Source organism: Microchirus variegatus (assembly GCF_963457635.1).
Source record: "Microchirus variegatus genome assembly, chromosome: 19".
Taxonomy (NCBI): Eukaryota; Metazoa; Chordata; class Actinopteri; order Pleuronectiformes; family Soleidae; genus Microchirus; species Microchirus variegatus.
The window spans coordinates 22,312,108-22,332,562 of record NC_139820.1 but is presented as its reverse complement, the minus strand read 5'-3'; the positions used below and the strand labels follow the sequence as shown (position 1 = coordinate 22,332,562).

Below are 20,455 nucleotides of genomic sequence, written 5' to 3'. Positions count from 1 at the left end.
GATCTGTACGTCAACAACTGTTTTCATAATCGTTTTATTCAATAATTAGTTGTTTCTCTTGATTTTTCAGCTTCTTAAATGTGGATATCCTGTGGTTTCTTTGCTCCATTTAACAAAGAAATCGTTAAAACGGATCGAGAACGTCGTCATTTCCGGAGTTCGGGAAACACTGATCGACATTTCGCCCAAACGGCGAATCGATAACTCGCGAAAACCTTAAACTCAGCATTCCCGACCGTATTTTCTCGTCAACACGCTCACCGTCACGTTCGTTAGCTAGCGATTTTCCCCCCCGTCTTTTATTTCGTAGCTTCCGCGCTGTACAAACGCTGTCCCGACACACGTTTTTCAAAAGTATGCAAAACACAGTTACACATTTGTACGACGACGCTTTCGCACACCGGCCTGTATTTATATTATAACGCAAACAAAAATAAAATCACGCAAACTACAGTAACAAGTGCATTCTGTTGTGTCCTTGTATGTGTGTGTGAATCGTTGCTGCGTTCCATTTACATCAGAACTCAGGGTTTCCACCGAAAAACTCACAGTAGCTATAGCAATACGACGACGCCCTACGTGACATTTTGCGTAGAAAAACGTGACTATGCGTACGACTGATTTACCGCGAAACAGATGCGACAAAAGTGCGATTAACCGTAAACGTAGCAGCGGTTCGGCGAAAAAATTCCGAGTTCCGACTTGACAAATGGAACGCAGCGGGTTCCTCTGATGCAAACTTTAACGTAAGGACGCGACGTTAGCACTGCGCGTGAACTCGACTCAACGGAGCCATTAAAGAAGACGACGCTTGTATATCGAGGATTCGCTCGGTCTGCTCTCAGCCCGCGGCGTTGGTTTTTTTTGCGTTCCCGCGTTGATCGCGTTGTCGTCGACAACCTCGAGTTTGATATCGTGTGTGTGGGATTATAAATGAAGTGTTATGGGTTTGTTTGTTTGTTTGTTTGTTTTTTAAATAAAAACCAGTTTTTTTTTATTTTAGCGTCACTTGAAATAAATTGCAATTCAAAGGAAAACTAGCGTCGTGTGTTGTTCATTTAGCAAATACAATAAACGCAAATAAAATGATCATAAAACATGAATGAAAAGAAGAATCTTTTATTATGTACGATAAAGTGTATAAAAAAACATCAGTTTATTGTCCAATCATTACAAATACTATGTACATATATTGGTTTATACAATAAAAACTATATATATGTATTGTATTGTAACTAATACAGATATAAACGTTAAAAATAATATACACAAAGCTTAAGAAATGTGAGTATATACACCACATGTAGCCTGTATTGTGTTATTTTAGCCACTTGGTGGCAGCAAAAGCAAAATCTGAATACTAGTTTACAGATGCCAAATATTACCACTAACTGTTTTTAGTTTTTAATGATTTAAGAGACATTTTAAGAGGATTTTTGTAATTTAAATATCACTATATTGGTTTAATTCACATGTTTCAAACTAATAAACAAAGTGAAGGACACAGAAAATATATGATCTGTAAATACAAAGTATGAATGTTATTGTTTGTGTTGTAATAAAGGGATTTGTATCATAAATAAACGATCTTGATTTAATATTTAACATTTATTGTGAAAAAAAACAAACAAAAAAAGGGTAGAAAGGTTTCCTGTTTCCGCCCCGAAGCACAAGATGGCGCTGTCTCGTGACACCGGCTGCTTTCTTTTTTTGGTCTACTTCCGCCCACAGAGTGTGACGTAGTGTTTCAAAAATGGCGTCGCAGTACTACCAGGAGATGCAGGAGAGTTTCAAAAACAACAGCAAAAGTCGCGAATTCCCGGCTCACTCCGCCAAAGTCCACTCGGTGGCGTGGAGCTGCGACGGCCGGAGACTCGCGTCCGGATCGTTCGACAAAACCGCGAGTGTTTTTATCCTGGAAAAAGACCGACTGGTGAGTCCCGGGGACAACGCGTGCTAGCGTTAGCCTCCGCACGGCTAATCAATGAATGACTGAATGGATGTGTGCGGGGTTCCGATATTACCGAACTCAAAACAACAACAAATAGTTTTATTACAAATAATAATTGATCACAGCGGTGATTATAACCTCTAATGTGTCACTACGCAATCATCGGCTAATTTACATATGCTAGTTATGGACACGTAACCGGTCACAGACGTGGTTTTGTTCAACTTGTGACCAAATCCCATTGAGAAAAGCCTATATTTTAGACTTAAAATGTAGTTTTTATTGTAATTAGAATTTTGTCATCGCAACCACTCGATGATTAAAGTGAAAAATTAGATGATGGTTGATTCGGCGTTTAATATGACTGTCATATTAAATAGATTAATGGAGAAAAACAAAGATAACATTCAAGAGTGTGCTGGAAAGTAGTATTTTGTTGTTGTTTTGTTTGTTTTTAATTTAATTTCGTACGTACAATAAAGCATTTGACACACACTACTTCATGAACAACCTTTTGGGTATTCTACGAATATTAAAAGGAAAGACGGAAAATACATATATACAGGGAGTGAGGGAGATACAGAATTATGGTGGACGAAACCTGACATATCATAAATAAATAAATGCTTTACATGTATTTATTTATTCCTGTATTTATGCATTTATTTATCTATTCCTGTATTTATTTATTGATATGTGTATATGCTATGATTATTAGGTTTATCAATGATTAGTCAATTACCGAACCACCTGCCAGATTTAAACATGTATTTAAACACAAGTATATACATTTAGAAGTGTTGTTAGAAACATGGAACAACATTTTCAATATTTTTTTCTGACATTTTAAAAACTCTAGCACATGAGCGCTAAAGTAAGTCATGCAGGGTTCACAGAATGTTGAGCTAAAGACTCTGCTGAGGTTGTCCAAACAGAGAGAGGCTGGATCCTGAGCCTGGTTTTCTCACCCATGTCTAACTGTCTGAAAATGTCGTCGCCCCCTGCAGGTGAAGGAGAACAACTACAGAGGTCACGGCGACAGCGTGGATCAGCTCTGCTGGCACCCGACCAACCCGGACCTGTTCGTCACCGCGTCGGGAGACAAGACCATCCGCATATGGGACGTCCGCACGACCAAGTGCATCGCCACGGTCAACACCAAAGGTGAGTTTGATGTTTTCTGATTATTTAATAAAAAAAAAAAAAAAGGGAAACCGGAGAGTTAGAGAGTCGCGCGTCAGAGGTTGTCGTCGCAAGCGTTCGTCCAGACGGAGGACAGCAGGCGCTCGATGCTCGTTTTCACAGTTAACGCGGCTCTGAATGACGCCTCGGAGTGACGAGACACTCTGCCTCTTCACTGCTGCTTCCTGTCGTCTCTGTGAAAGAAAAAGGACACGTCTTTTGGTGGATTTTGGCGTCGTGGATGTCAAATCTGGTTAAAAAAATTTAAAGATTTAATCCCGGTTGTTGGTGTATATATTAAACACAAGGAGGAAATTAAATAAATGTCATTAAAATTGAATTTAACATTGATTTTTCAGGTTTTTTGATGTGTGGTTGGACTTGACTGAGAATCACGATCATTCCTAAGGACATAAAACACTGCTGTCGATAGAAAAATAGGTTTTGGACATAAAAAAATTGTATAAGATAGCTCAGGAAGCATATATGTGCTACTTTATCTTGTTATTAGACACGTTTTACATCTAGAAACTGTTTGTGAGAGGTGTTGTAAACCATTCACTCTCCCACACCAAACCCCATAGAGAAAATCAGTGATTTTAGCTCACGGCGATACAGGAGCTGCTGGTCTCCTGCTGCCTCGTGTGGTCACTTTGTGTCACTGATGTTTATCAGAACAAAGAATTTTAAAAGCCGAATTGACAAAATAAGACGTTTGAAGTTGGCGATGGAGGCAGCAGTGGATCAACAACTCCTGTGAACTCCTGTGTGCTGTGATGTTAAAATCGATGATTTCTTCTATGGGGTTTTGTGTAGGAGAGTGAGCTGTGTACTACAGGCTTATTACAGGCTAATATGTTAAAAAACATGCTACTATGGCCTCAATAATAAAGCAGAATGATAGTTTTGGTTGTCATACGTGCATGCTAACGTTAGCAACTATCCCCAGAGGTGAAACAGCAGCTTTTGTGTCACTGCGAGATAAAATCGCTGATTTTCTCTATGGGGTTTGGTGCAGGTGACGTCGAAAGGGCAACCAATTTACAACCTTGTGATTTTTTTATTCGATTATTTCATTCGTACAGTTTACACACACACCTGCGTTTTAAATTTGAAATGTGCACGTTTAAACACTATGATCGACTCTTTTCAGGGGAAAACATCAACATCTGCTGGAGCCCCGACGGTCAGACGATCGCCGTGGGCAACAAGGACGACGTGGTGACCTTCATCGACGCCAAGACGCACCGCTCCCGGGCGGAGGAGCAGTTCAAGTTCGAGGTGAACGAGATCTCGTGGAACAACGACAACGACATGTTCTTCCTCACCAACGGCAACGGATGCATCAACATCCTGAGGTGAGGAGAGAGCGAGCGAGCGTCACACCAGAGGATTTACATATTCATGAGAAGATGTTTCACAAACACACGATCTGATGAGGGGGAGATGTTAGAGGAAATGAACACGGAAGGTGACGGAGAAAGAAAAAGACAGAGAAAGTTTGTTTTTATGACTTCTCGGCTTCTTAAATGTGAATATTTTCACCTTTCTGTCATTTTTCAGCTTCTTAAATGTGAATATTTTCACGTTTCTGTCATTTTTCAGCTTCTTAAATGTGAATATTTTCACTTTTCTGTCATTTTTCAGCTTCTTAAATGTGAATATTTTCACGTTTCTGTCATTTTTCAGCTTCTTAAATGTGAATATTTTCGCGTTTCTGTCATTTTTCAGCTTCTTAAATGTGAATATTTTCACGTTTCTGTCATTTTTCAGCTTCTTAAATGTGAATATTTTCACGTTTCTGTCATTTTTCAGCTTCTTAAATGTGAATATTTTCACGTTTCTGTCATTTTTCAGCTTCTTAAATGTGAATATTTTCACGTTTCTGTCATTTTTCAGCTTCTTAAATGTGAATATTTTCAACTTTCTGTTATTTTTCAGCTTCTGAAATGTGAATATTTTCCCGTTTCTGTCATTTTTCAGCTTCTTAAATGTGAATATTTTTACGTTTCTGTCATTTTTCAGCTTCTTAAATGTGAATATTTTCATGTTTCTGTCATTTTTCAGCTTCTTAAATGTGAATATTTTCACGTTTCTGTCATTTTTCAGCTTCTTAAATGTGAATATTTTCATGTTTCTGTCATTTTTCAGCTTCTTAAATGTGAATATTTTCATGTTTCTGTCATTTTTCAGCTTCTTAAATGTGAATATTTTCATGTTTCTGTCATTTTTCAGCGTCTTAAATGTGAATATTTTCTACTTTCTGTCATTTTTCAGCTTCTTAAATGTGAATATGTTCTTTTTTCTGTCATTTTTCAGCGTTTTCATCACAATAACCTGCTTGTTTATGATTTTATTCACAGTTATCCAGAGCTGAAGCCGATTCAGTCCATCAACGCTCACCCGTCAAACTGCATCTGTATAAAGTTTGACCCGACGGGGAAATACTTTGCGACAGGAAGTGCAGACGCTCTGGTCAGTCTGTGGGACGTGGAGGAGCTGGTGTGTGTGCGTTGCTTCTCCAGGTCAGTCTTTCTCTGTGTTTTAAACTGTATTTTCAATGAAAATCCATCATAATAAAGTTCAAAATTGGACAATTACTGTGATTTAAATGGCCAAAAATTCAATTACCAAAGAAAAGGAGTGTTAATGATGTGTTTTGCTGCAGGTTAGATTGGCCCGTCAGGACTCTGAGCTTCAGCCACGACGGTAAAATGTTGGCCTCGGCCTCCGAGGATCACTTCATCGACATCGCAGAGGTGGAAACAGGTCAGTGCAGCGCCACCACAGGGTTTATCATAAGAATATATCATAAGAATGTGTTTTAAACATCTTTATGTCACTGTTAGACAGACTTTTTGAACAGGAAACTGAAGTTTGTCAAGCAGTCACTCTAAAGGGTTTGGTGTGGGAGAGATTTGGTGTCGTTTCTCGTGCTTAAAACCACAGATATTGATCTTGTTTGGGTCAAAACCTCAAACTAGCGTAATATACGAGACTGTGGTGACGTCTGGTGTTTTGTAGGAGAGAAACTGTGGGAGGTCCAGTGCGACTCGCCCACCTTCACCGTGGCCTGGCACCCCAAGCGGCCGCTGCTCGCCTACGCCTGCGACGACAAGGACGGCAAGTACGACAACAACCGCGAGGCGGGTACGGTCAAACTGTTCGGCCTCCCCAACGACTCCTGAGACCACGCCCACTGAAGGCCACGCCCACCCTCTGTCCCGGTAAAAACTAACGTCAAACGTTAAAGCTGCGGCTTCATTCACACGCTGTTCCCTCGTGTACATACATATGTTTTTGTAAAATAAGCACCAGTTTTTTTTTTTTATATTAAAATCTGTCTCTTTGTAAGTTTTTGTGTCTGGACACATTTTTTTATTTCTTTTTATTACAATTTAAATGAAGAAACAGGCTACAGGTCTTTGATTTTTGTTAATATATCAGTTTTTCAGGGGTCTTACATCACGTTTTCAACCTTTTATTTAATCACATGTAGAAAACAGTCATTTCACTTAAATCTAGGTAAATTTGGAGTAAAATCATCAGAATTGTTAATGTTATTCACACGTTTGCTCCTTTATTTACTGCTATAGTTTGACAACTTTAATAAATCCATGTTTTTTTATCAATCTGTGACCTCAGATTTATAAATTTGCGAGAAAATCATCACAATAAAGTAGGAAAAAATTAATCAAATCTAAATATTTTGCCCTGATTAACAATAAATAAACATAATTTCCATAATTTGTCAGATATTGTTAAAATATAGACATTCTATCGGAATTAATTTGTTTTAATGATTATTTTCATCATTTATTTCGTCTTTTCATCGCTTTCTCGGTTAATTGAGGTAACAGAGAATCTTTAATCATTTAAAACTCATTTAATCTCTTATAGTTTGGTTAAAAAAAGAAGAATTTTCTTTTATAGCCCAGTTTGAAGCTCACCTGCAGTACCACTGAGGGCCACAGGTGGGCATCAGAGCTCAGGAAAGAACAATGAGCTGTGTGTGTGTGTGTGTGTGTGTGTGTGTGTGTGTGTGTGTGTGTGTGTGTGCGTGTGCGTGTGTGTGTGTGTGTGTGTACACATTAACTAAATGTACCAGTTTTACATTATCCAGGAAACAGGAAGTGTGTGAACAGAGCCATAGAAGAACAAACAAACATGTAAAATTTTGGACAGAATTTTTTTTGTAAAGTTTTGGACCAAATTTTTTTTGTACAATTTTGGACCAAATTTCTTTTGTAAAATTTTGGACCAATTTTTTTTGTAAAATTTTGGACAAATTTTTTTTGTAAAATTTTGGACAAAAATGTTTTGGACAAATTTTGGACCACATTTTTTTTGTAAAATTTTGGACCAATTTTTTTTTGTAAAGTTTTGGACCAAATTTTTTTTGTACAATTTTGGACCAAATTTTTTTTGTAAAATTTTGGACCAATTTTTTTTGTAACATTTTGGACAAATTTTTTTTGTAAAATTTTGGACAAAAATGTTTTGGACAAATTTTGGACCAAATTTTTTTTGTAAAATTTTGGACCAATTTTTTTTTTGAAACATTTTGAACCAATTTTTTTTTGTAAAATTTTGGACCAAATTTTTTTTGAAAAATTTTGGACCAAATTTTTTTTGTCAAAGATTTGTTCACATTTTGCACGACATAGTAACGTATGGCGTTTTTGTCAAATTTTGGACCAAAAATTTTGGATCAACTTTTTTTTTTCAAATTTTGAACGACATACTGTAGTATGATGGTTTTGTCAAATGTTGGACCAAAAAGAAAAAAAGAAAAAATTCCAGCCCTTTTTGCTCTGGGGCTCCACCTGCAGACATTTTATGGTACTGCAACCAGTAGTTCTTTGTAGATGTCGTTCATGAAGTAGATATTTGTAATTGTGTTGATTTATAAAGTGGAAATGCTGGTCCTCAGTATGCAGCAAGTACAAGAATGTGTGTGTGTTCACTTTACGTTTACTTACTTGTATATGTATAAACAAAACAGAACAAAATACACTTAAAACAGTCGTATATTGTACTTGTACTGCAGTACTTTCTGTAATTCATTTAAAATGTGGTCGACAGAATGACTTGTAATACATGGTTTGGTTTGTGGTTCGATTCCCAGTTTCCTGAAGATCTTAAAGAGTTTGTTCAGAGTTAAGTTTGTCTGATCCTCAGGTTTTTTTATTCTTTCAGAGTCTTTAAGTAAATCCTGTGTTTGTGTCGTCGTGAGCTGAAGCTGCTTCAGTCTAAGACTTCAAAACATACGTATAATTCATGATACACACACACACACACACACACGTCTTTAAATTAAATTAAATTAAATTAAATGATGATGAAGTGTTTCCTGGAAAGACGACGTCTGTCATCATGGTCTGCTCTTCCTCGTAGGAGAAGACAAAATGGCCGTCACTAAGCTAACTACTGTTAGTTTTGTTCAGCGATGATGTAATAATGGTACGGTCCGTTCACGGTCGTACAACAACAAATACCGTCTTTTGTTCTTTCCCTGTTGTTCTTCTACTTCGTCCATGTTAGCGTGACATGGAGCAGCAGACAGCACCTGTTCTGTGTTTGCTGTGTGTGTGTGTGTGTGTGTGTGTGTGTGTGTGTGTGTGTGTGTTTGCTTTGTGATAACTGATGCTGTCACTGAAACAATGACAGCATCAGTTTCTACAGCAGACATCATCGGCCCAGATGACCTGAACGTCTTCATCATCATCATCATCATCATCAGGTAAAAGTCAAATATTATATGTTTTATGTCATTTATTGAACTGAATTACAGCTAAAGAGTTTAAAGTCAGAATTATGACCTTTTTTCCCCTGGGATTAGTCAGAAAGTGACAATTTTGACTTTTATCTCAGAATCTGACATTTGTTTCTCAGACAAAAAAAAAATACAACATATATATATTTTTATTAGTACTTTAATCACTCCTGAGAACAGTCACCAGATCAGGTTTCTGACTTTTTCATATTGAATACTTCATTAAGTCTTGACTCTAAGAATGTGTGATTTCTGTCGTTAAATCTACATAAATATTAAATAAAATGAGAACATTTAAAAAGTCAGATATTTTTCTTCATCTCAGTATTTGTGTTTTACTTTCTCCCACGATGAGTCAGAACGGCAGAATTCAGACTTTTTCATATTTCATTTCCAAACTTTATGAAACAAGGATCTGATGATTTATTTATTATTATTTTATTATTTATTTATTCATTAATGTATTTTATTATTATTATTATTATTGTTATTTATTTATTTAAAAGTAATAATAATAATTTAAAATTAGAATTATGAATATTCCCCCCCTAGAAACAGAATGACTTAAATCGCTCCTGGAATTAGTCAGAACTTTTTTTGACTTTAAATTTTTTTTAAAAATAGTTTTATTTCAACGTTTGTTCCTCAGAAAAAAAATGAAACCAGGATCTGACTTTTATTTATTTATTTATTTATTTATTGTTATTGTTATTAATATTTTACTATTATTAATTAATGAATGTATTTATTCATTCATTTTATTATTATTATTATTATTATTATTATTATTATTATTATTAATAATAATAATAATAATGTATTATTATTGTATTGTTATTATTTATTTATGTATTAATTCATTTGTATTATAATTATAATATTTTATTATGATGATGGTTATTATTATTATTGATATTAATAATTAATGTATTTATTTCTTTATTTTAATCCCTGATCCAGACTGTAGTATATATCCAGATTATTTAATATGAAATAAAACGCTGTAATTTTTGACACAGTGAGATCATCTCTCTGTGTGTGAGGTAACAGTGAGCAGGAGGAGTTTTAGTGGTCGAGAGACAAAGGAGGAGAGAGAGAGAGAGAGAGAGAGAGAGAGAGAGGGAGGAGGTGTATAGAGAGAGAGAGAGGGAGGAGGTGTATAGAGAGAGAGAGAGGGAGGAGGTGTATAGATGTAGCTGCAGCATCAGACTGAGCTTCACTCGGTGTTTGTCTCTCTTTCTGTTTCTCTCTCTTCTCTCCAGACGCAGCATCAGGTCAGTGAACGCACCACTCTCTCTCTCTCTGTGTGTGTGTGTGTGTGTGTTTATTATGCGATGTTTGTTTATTACTCCGTGCAGCTGATGTGTGCGTGTGTGTGTGCGCGCGCTCGTTTCCTGGATGTGAGGATGGAGACGGAAGAGTGTGTGCACGCGCACTGTGTTTTTAGGCGTGAGCCGCTGCTGGTGTGTGTGTGTGTGTGCGCGAGGTTCACCTGTCAGGACGCGTTAATGCGGAAACTGCGTCGGTTCGAGAGAGAGAGGCGGAAAACACGCGCTCTTTTGCGCCAAATATTAGCTGTTTTTATTTATTTATTATTATTTTATTTTGAATTAATATAAATTGAATGTGTGACTCCTGCTGAGAAACACGCACCTCCTCCTCCTGCTCCTCCTCCTCCGTGTTTTCCTCCTCTCACCAGGTGAAGGAGCAGCTCCTCTCTCGCGCCGCCATGTCTCACATGGAGGTGATGAAGAGGAGGATGAGGAGGATGAAGCTGTGAACAGCAGCTCTGCTGGTGATGGACGCTGCAAACTCTGAATTATTTATAGCTGCCGGTGCATTGATTAGCTTTATGTAATGCATAGTGTGTGTCATATATCGTACGTTGACGACGTCGACTCCGTTCTACGCTACGACGTAACTTAGCGAAGAAGCAACACGTCGTTCTCAGCGACTGGGAAAAATTAGAAAAAAAATATGAATCAGCTTTTTTAACGTTTTTACCGCCTTTACGTTGCAGATTTGTACGTGCAGTTCACCTCCTTGCCACACGAGGGAGCCGATTCATTTCATGTCCCGAAAAAAAACATTTGCCAACTAGCCAAACTATCACCTGTGAAGTAAGCTAGCGTGAGAGTGGATGTGAAGATTTGTAAACAAAACGTTATCGCAAAAAGTTTAAGGTAGTCAAGCTAACCTAGCATGACAATTGTGCTTTCTTAATGGAACACCAAAGCCATAGAAGAGGATATTACAGCTAAAGTTAGCCGCCAAACTATCAAGCGTGTGCTTAGCTAGCTTGTAAATGTACGTAACGCCACCTCTGCTTAAAAACTGAAGCAGAAAATAAATGCTAAACTATCATCTGTGAAATAAGCTAGCATGAGACATGAGAACGGACGTGAAAGTTTGTACTGTAAATAAAACAAAACTACGAAACAACAACTTCAACAAATTGGCGCTAAAGTTAGCCAAACTGTCACTTGTGAGTTTGTTTATCAAACTAAAACTGACAAAACATAGCCAAACTATCATCCGTGACATAAACTAGCATGCTAGCTTTGTAAGGTAATTTAACTAAACACAATAAAGCTAGCATGAGGATGGATGTTTTCTTTCTTAAAGAAACACAACATCTAAATAAAGAAGAAATTACAGCTAAAGTTAGCGGCCAAACTATCATCTGCGGCGTAAGCTAGCCCGAGGAGAAATGTGAAGATTCGTAAATAAAACATAACATTTTTGTACAAGCGCTCATCTGTGAGGTTAGCTAGCATGAAGTTAGACAGGAACTGCCCTCTGAAGCTAACGCAAACTGGCGTGAGGATACAGTAAATAAAAACGTTCTTTTATTTTCAGTTTTATACGTTAAAAAACCTCACAGTTTTTTCTCGCTCTGAACGTTTTAGAAGACGCTGTTTGATGCTTTTCATAAACTCTCAGGCTGGATTATTGTAATTCTCTGTCTGTCAGGATTAGACCGTTCGTTTTTAGGCTTGATTTTAGCGTTTTTATTGCTGTTTTTTTAGCTTAATCTTAACGGTTTGGCACCTCGTTACCTCTCTGCGCTCGACTCCTCGGGTCTAACAACAGGTTGTTTTCCTAGAGAGTATCGTGTGTGTGTGTGTGTGTGTGTGTGTGAAACTGCTCTCCACAGGAGAAGGAATTCATAAAATATGCATCGTTTATGAGCGACTGTGCAATGAAATAGCATCAATTAGCGTCTTTATTTAGAAACTGAGACAGTTTCCGAGCTGCGAGGCCTCGCTCTCTCGCTCTCTCGCTCTCTCGCTCTCTCTCTCTCAGACAGGAAACACAGTCCATGTTCGGACGTAGGAAAAATTCAAAATCTAATCTAGGATCTTCAGATTGAGATTGTCGGTCGAGGATGAGGCGGGAAATGCGAGAGCTCGTGCGAAAATGAGTCTGAGAGAATTGGAGAGAGATCAGTGTCTGGCAGCAGATAGGTGTTTGATTAGTTTTTGTGGCCGAGGTCAGACGGGCTAACGGCGCTGTCGCTGCGTCAGAGATCGACACCGAGGGGTGAGAATCACAGGGAATCTCACGATACGTGCGTAACCTAACGTAGTTTTCTCCACCGTTATCTCACTTCACCGTTTTTTGTATCCTCTGGGAACTGTTTCTATTCAGAATATATCGATTTTTGTCTGTTTTTCTTAATTTTCAGTCGGATTAGAGTCATAAAGTCCCTTAAAACAAGAAAATATGAATGAATTTTGAGTTTTTGCCGTGTATTTTCTGTGTTTTTGCTTCTCTTTGAGATAAAACCTCGTCAGAAAACACTTCTTCGTATCTGCAGTCGTTTCTATCGTGAGTCAGTTTTATTTTTACCGTAAGTTTCTCTGCTCTGTGTTTATTCACTGTGTGTGTGTGTGTGTGTGTTGTCAGCCACTTCCTCTCCTAAAGCTGATGTTAAAGTGCTTCTGTTGCCGTGGCAACGACCCTTTGGCACCTGTTGCCGTGGATCACCGTGTCAGCGTTTGCCAGACGCCGATGTTTCCGGGGCTGAGTCTGTTTTTATCCGTCTGTAGATGGACTCAGAATATTATAGTTATAATATTAGTAATAGTTAGCTTAATTTAGAATTAGCATAGGTTAGCAGTTGCGTACACAGGTACGTATATATATATCAGAACGTGTACAGTTACTATAAGACCTTTCAAATTATTTACACAATATGAGATTTCTGTTTTTAATAGTTTTTCTGAATTCTTTGATTATTTGGAGCAAAGAAAACAGAAAATATTCACATTTAAGGAGGTGAAAAATCAGAGAAACAGCCAGCTAAACAGTTAGCGGTTAGCTAAAATCGCTCCTCAGGCTGCCGCCGCACAAACATAGCTACTTTTACCGCAAATCGCACATTTGTCGTATTTGTCTCACGGTAAATGAGTCGTACACTTGGTTACCGTTTGATGATGATGATTTGAGTGTTGTTATCGACCGGTGCTAACAAGAGCTAGCTTGCGCCTGTGACTCAATTAGACGATGTCATGCTGGAAATACCTTAACTTTACTCCTGCTGTGGTTTTTACGTAGCGCGTATAAACGACGGAAGAAGACGTTTCTGGAAAATTATTCCACAATATGAGATTTAGGGCCCGGTTTAAACCGTCCAGCTAATGAACTGCACTGCAGGATCCAGCGCCGAGTCAAATCACTCGTGGGCGGGGCCTCACTGGGGGCGGAGCCACTGCACTTCATTCTAAATTAATACCATGAACATAATTCTGCTGTTGTTGTTGTGTTTCTTTAACGCTTGTCTGTCGGCGGCGTTTATCACGGAGCGTCTCGCTTTAGTCGCTCGCTGACAGGAAGTCGCCGCCCTCGTTGTTGTTGTTAGCGTGACGGCGGCAACGTCTCCTTGTCGCTGTATTATATACCTGCTCCTCCTCTTCCTCTTCTTCCTCCTCTTCCTCCTCCTCCTCTTCCTCCTCCTCAAACACACAAACACACACGGGTTCATTACGCCGCTGCTGATTGACCGTGTAACAGGAGATGATGCTGCATTATGGTCATGTGACCAGCAGCTGTTTGTGTTTTCATCACAAAATAACACAATATAACACAATCTATGGGGTTTCTCTATGGCCTTTGGTGTGGGGAGAGTGAGTGATTTCCGAAATTTTTAATTTCTAGTCAGAAAAGTTTGTGAAACGGTGAGATTGAGCAGTGAATATATTCTTAAGATATTAAAGACTAAAGCTGAATTACATTTTTTAGTGTTTTTTTTTTAGCTAATCGGAACCAAAATATGTCGGAATAAGTCGGAAAACGGTAAACGGGACATTCGAAAGTTTGCGACTTACGTGAAAAGGAGTAACACTGACAACCGGCCACGAAAAATGTACATGTACCCCCTTAGGAAAGTAGATGGATATTTCAAAAGTTAGCCACCAGGGGGCGCCTCTGCCTCAATCTAAAATAGCAATCACGACTTCCTTTCTTTACGAGTTAAACCTGACCTAGCTCAAAGAAAAACATTGCAAATATGGAGGCTTGTCTGTTTTAAACAGACCTCTCTGCCCTCTAGTGGTGAGTTCAGTAGCACACTTTTGTATTTAGGTCGCGTTAACGCCAAATACGAGAAAGTTTGTCGCAATAGTACGTATAAATATCAGTACGGATACAAATAACGTGCTAGGAATACGAGTCGATAATTGGATTAAATCTGTCGACAGATTAAATGATAATAAACGTCGTTCGTCGTTCAGCTTGTGGCAAATGTGAGTTTTTCATTTCCCTGCAGCTCTGCAGCTCCCTCTCCGTCTCACAGTAACGTCCATTCATCACTTTACTCGAGCAGCTGGCGGCGAAGCCTCCCGCCCACACAGCATCAACGCCCAACCTCCCAGCATGCCGCTGGCCACTCACCCCCCCCCCCCCCTCCTCCTCCTCACCCTGCCCGAGTAACGAGGGAGGAGGAGGAAACGAGCCGTTCGTATTCGTCAATAATCCGTCGTATCTGAGTCTGTGTGCGTGTTTGTTAGACGCCGTTTTCTGACTAGAAACGGAAGTTTGTAACGCGTTTCACTCTCTCACACCAAAGTCACTCACTCTCCCACACCAAAGTCACTCACTCTCCCACACCAAAGTCACTCACTCTCCCACACCAAAGTCCATAGAGAAAACAAGCGATTTCAACATCCCAGCAACACAGGAGTTCACAGGAGTTGTTGATCCACTTCTGCCTCCATCGCTAACTTCAAATGTCTTATTTTGTAAAATTCGGCTTTAGAAATATTTAATTCAGACTGAAATTAGTGACACAAAGTGACCACACGAGGCAGCAGTAGACCAGCAGCTCCTGTGTCCCCCGTGAGCTAAAAATCACTGATTTTCTCTATGGGGTTTGGTGCGGCTGAGTTTTTTTTACGGTTTACGAACTTAATTTTCTCGCCTGAAAAGTTCGTGAAACAGTGAAATAATGACGTGAACGCGTTCTTAAGATATCGTAGACTTATATTTGACCTTGTCGGGCATCGGCCGTGACTTTGAGTTGAACTTTAACCCCTTCGTGTCAGACTGACTTAGATCTTAATGAATTGTCTCCTCTCACCCTCCGTCCTCGTCCTCCAGCTTCCTCTTCATGTTCTGTAGCCTTTCACATCACTGTCCTCCTCCTCCTCCTCCATCCTTCCTTTCCTTTCCTTTCCTACCTCCCTCCCTCTTCTCCTCTGTCCTCATTCCTGGCTTTTATCCCCCCTCCACCGCCGTCCTCTCCTCGCTGCTCAGCCACAAGACAAATGGACCAACGCCTCATTGGTGATGTATAGCCTTTCTTCCTCCCCCTCTATCCTCTGTCGCCAGAGGGGAGGACAGGGGGAGGAGGAGGAGGAGGAGGAAGAGGAGGAGAGTGATGGGGTCTGTAAAGCTCTCCATGTTAAAGCATGAGAAACAGCAGAGTCAGTGGAGGATGAAGTCAACGTGAAGCTCATTTTCTGTGCTTTAAAAAACAACCTCACGCTTGTTTAAAAACACGTAGTTTTCACGTGTTCACATCAGAGATGATAGAGTTTTATCAGGTTTTTACCACTGACTGACTTTTATGGTCATAGAGTGAATGTGAGGATTTGTGAGGATTTCTTCTTTGAGCTTTTTGAACATCTGACCATGATCTGGTCAATGACTGATGCTCTCTGTGGATGATGAACTGTTAGAGTCATGTGTGGACGGTTGGATGGTTGGATGGATGCTAGATGGATGAATACATGGTTGGAAGAATCAACAATGGATGGTTAGATGAATTGTTGGATGGATAGATAGATGTTGAGGTTGATGGATGATGGGTGGTTGGATGGTTTTGATGGGTGATTGGATGTATGCATGTATAGGTGGATTTTAATGCAAGATGTTGGATTAATTGTTGGAAGGATGGATGGATAGTTGGACGAATTGTGGGATGGTTGGATGAATATGTAGATGGTTTCGATGGATGGGTTGACGAATGCATGGTTGGATGGTTGATGATGGGTGGTTGGATGTATGATTGGATGGAGAGATGGATTTGATGCAAGATGGTTGGATGGATGGATCAATGTTGGATACATTGTTGGGTGTTTTGATGGTTGGATAGATATGTGGATCGATGGATGGATGAATAGATGTTGGATAAATTGTTGGATGTTTTGATGGTTGGATAGATATGTTAATGGGTGGGTAGATGGTTGGATGAATGGTTGGATGTTGGATGAATTGTTGGAAGGATGGTTGGATGTTGGAAATACAGATGGTTGTATGAATTGTGGGATGGATGGTTTTGGTGGGTATGTATGTATGTATGTATGGATGGATGGATGGAGAGATTGATTTGATGCAAGATGGTTGGATGGATGATGGTTGGGTAGATGTTGGATGAATTGTTGGAAGGCTGGACGGATGGTTGTATGAATTGTGGGATGGTTGGATGGGTGGATAGATACTTTGATGGATGGGTTGATGGGCAGATTGATGGATAAATTTAGATGTTGTATGAACTGTGGGATGGATGTTTAGATGTTGGATAGATAGATTGATTGGTGGTTGGATGGTTTTGATTGGTGGTTGGATGTATGTATAGATGGAGACATGGATATGATGGATGATGGTTGGGTAGATGTTGGATAATTGTTGAAAGGATGGACGGTTGTATGAACTGTGGATGGATGTTTAGATGGTTGGAAGGATGGATGTCGATGGGTGGTTGGTTGGTTGGTTGTTCGAAAGGATGGATGGATGGGATAACACAAAGATGGAGGAATGGGCCACAGACGGATGAATGGAAGGATGGATGGTTGGATAAATTTGATTGATGGGTGGATGACACAAAGATGAAGGGATGGGTGGGCGGTTGGATGGATGGACAGTTAGATGACTGATGGATGATGGGTGGATAGTAGGTTGGATGTTTTGATGGATGAATGGAAGGATAGATTGTTGGATGGGTGGAAAGACAAATAAAAATGGACGGATGACATGAGTGGTTGATGTGTAAAAGATGAAGCAATGGATGGATGATGGATGGATGGATGATGGATGTCGACAGAGTGATGATGATGGATGCGGCGACTGATTAAACACTTAACAAACACGAGTGTGTAGATGATGTCGGTACATGGTGAACACAGTGATGGATGAGTGGACGCAGTGATGGATGGATGAGTGGATGAAGTGATGGATGGATGAATGGATGCACGATGACATTCTGGATGGATGTGAATATGAAAACACGAGCAGATAATGAAATGTCAGCAGACAAACGCTCTCGGTCTCTTTTGTCTTTTCCACGTCTTTTGTCTTCGGGGCTGAATGAGTTCACTGTGAAAATGTCAGCGTCTCTTTGATTCACTCCATCATCGGCTGCTTTGTCGTCGTCCTCCTGCTTCCTGTTTGTGTCTTTGTTTGTTTTTACGTGTCGTTCATCTGCTCGTAAAACTGGTTATTGTCGCGATGACGGACACAGAAACGCTTCGGCAAGTCGGTTATTTAAGCTCCGGAAATATGAAGATCAAATGACTGTAAAGATGACTGAGGACACAAAATCATAGACAAAGGTATAAAAATAACCTCAATAAACTCGCCAAAAACTGATCAAATAGACACAAACTTGCATAGAATTATCAAAAAGAAATGCAAAATGGCTAAACAGTACATAAGTAGTACAGAACCAGCGTAGATAGATAGAGAGATAGATTAGCTAGCTAAGATAGAACCAGCTTCGAGAGATATAGTAGCTAGCTAAGATAGAGATAGCTTAGATAGATAGAGAGAGTAGCTAGCTAAGATAGAAATAGCTTAGATAGATAGAGAGATAGAGTAACTAGCTGAGATAGAACCAGCCTAGATAGATAGAGAGATAGAGTAGCTAGCTAAGATAGAAATAGCTTAGATAAATAGAGAGAGAGTAGCTAGCTAAGATAGAACAGGCTTAGATAGATAGAGAGATACAATAGCTAGCTTAGATAGAAATAGCTTAGATAGATAGATAAAGAGTGAGTAGCTAGCTAAGATAGAAATAGCTTAGATACATAGAGAGATAGAGTAGCTAGCTAAGATAGATAGAGAGATGGAGTGGTTAGCTAAGCTAGAAATAGCTTGTATAATGGACAACTGACTAATTTTACCATTTCTGCTCCAAAGCAACAAAAGCCCAAAATTAAGAATAAAAACATTTGAGAAACAAACAAGCTAACAATAACGTTAGCTTAGGGGGAAAAACACAACTAAGATGGCTGTCTCGGGCCAAAATCCTGAATTACAGCATATTTTGTAGCTGCATAAATGAATGAATGAACCTCTCATAGATCCTCGCCCTCAGGGCTTTAGTTCTATAATAAACCATCACATTAAAATCAGTTAAAATTAGAACTTCCTTCACCGCGCTGAGGAGGAGGCGGAGGTTCAGTCACTTTCAGAGAAGACAAATGAGATTCAGTCACGTTTCCCCTCCGCTGCCTCGCAGTCAGCGCTGAGGGAATAATTTATCACCAAATAAGTCGCATGAATAAATGATGTTAGCGCTGCCTGACGTTAGCGGCTCATCATTAATTCATTCACCAAACGTCTCTGAAATGTGTTTCTCTGGCGACTTTGGCGTCGTGAAACATGAAACACGTCGTCGTCGCGTTGAGAGAGACGTCGTGGAAAATATCTGTCAACCATGAAACAACCACCACCATATAGATGATATATAGAGACTCGGTTACTGGGATTATTACCGACCCAAGTTCTTCCTGCTTGAGAACATGAGGAACTTTGTGTCCTTCAAAAGATCCCTGTTTAGAAATAACTAGCTTAGATAGACAGATTAGCTAGTTAAACTAGAACTAGCTTAGATAGAGAAAGAGAGAGAGTAGCTAGCTAAGATAGAACTAGCTTATATATATAGAGAGAGCACCTAGCTAAGATAGAACTAGCATGGATAGATAGATAGAGAGTAGCTAGCTAAGATAGTTAGCTAGGTAGATAAGATAGAACTTGTTTAGATAGATAGAGTAGCTAGTTATGATAGAACTATCTTAGATATAGAAAGAGAGAAAGAGTAGCTAGCTAAGCTAGAACTAGAGATAGATAGAGAGTAGTTAGCTAAGATAGAAGTAGCTTAGATAGATAGGGAGAAGCTTGCTAGGATAGAACTAGCTTAGATAAATAATGAGCCGCTAGCTAAAATACAGCTACACACGCTTCTCATTTCCCTATGCCAATATTTGCCAGCGTTAAATAGTTGAGACGAGACGTCAGATGGAGCTGCGCGACGACGACAAACCATTTGTAAACACACACACAATATTTCAAAATAGATGTAAATAATATAAATGTCAGTTTGTGACCTTAATGTGAGTTTACAGATTAAAAATAAAAGACACTCAGGTTTGTACAGATACACTTTAAAGGACTGAACTAACTCTTATCACTGTAACACACCATCATCTTAATCTGAGCCATAACCCAGTGTGTAATCTGGTCACAAAGAGACAGTGAAGTCACAATGACACAATATTTCAAAAGGATTTTCAAAATAAAAGCGTTTGTTGTGCTGCGGAAAACAGTATTTGTGAAGCAAAGTGAATGTAGTTCAGAGGTCAGAGGTCACGGTCTCTCAGCTTTTAGAGAAAACACAGAAGGAGAGGAAATAAAAGGAGGCTGGTTTTCTTTCTAATGTGTTTGCAAACGTGTGTGTGTGTGTGTGTGTGTGTGTGTGTGTGTGTGAGTTCTTGTACTTGAGGCATATTGAGGACCAGTGAGTGTTTTTAACCAACAAAGTGAGGTCGTTTTAACGAACTGGGGACATTTTGGTCAGTTCTTACTTTGTTTTCATTGAAGTCACTTCCTTAAGTTGTAAACATGCTATACTCGACGTGTTTTAACAGATGTTGTCAATTTGGCACAAAAACCTGGTGTTTCACACACGTTTTCCTCTGGGGCTCCACTTGCAGACATGTTATGGTACTGCACCCAGTAGTTCTTTATAGATGTCATTCATGAAGTAGATCTTTGTAATTGTGTTGATTTATAAAGTGGAAACGCTGGTCAGAACTTTGTCGGCA

The 20,455-nt window shown here is 39.2% G+C and overlaps 1 protein-coding gene across 1 annotated transcript; it reads left to right on the top strand.

The window, feature by feature from the left end:
• Window positions 1–1,753: 1,753 nt before the first annotated feature.
• Window positions 1,754–6,321, top strand: thoc3 (THO complex 3; the record flags this gene model as incomplete). The annotated part of the gene is made up of 6 exons (XM_083906324.1): window positions 1,754–1,933; window positions 2,959–3,115; window positions 4,287–4,491; window positions 5,497–5,658; window positions 5,802–5,902; window positions 6,158–6,321. 6 exons carry the CDS (start codon window positions 1,754–1,756, stop codon window positions 6,319–6,321), a joined length of 969 nt encoding a protein of 322 aa, XP_083762450.1.
• Window positions 6,322–20,455: the final 14,134 nt, after the last annotated feature.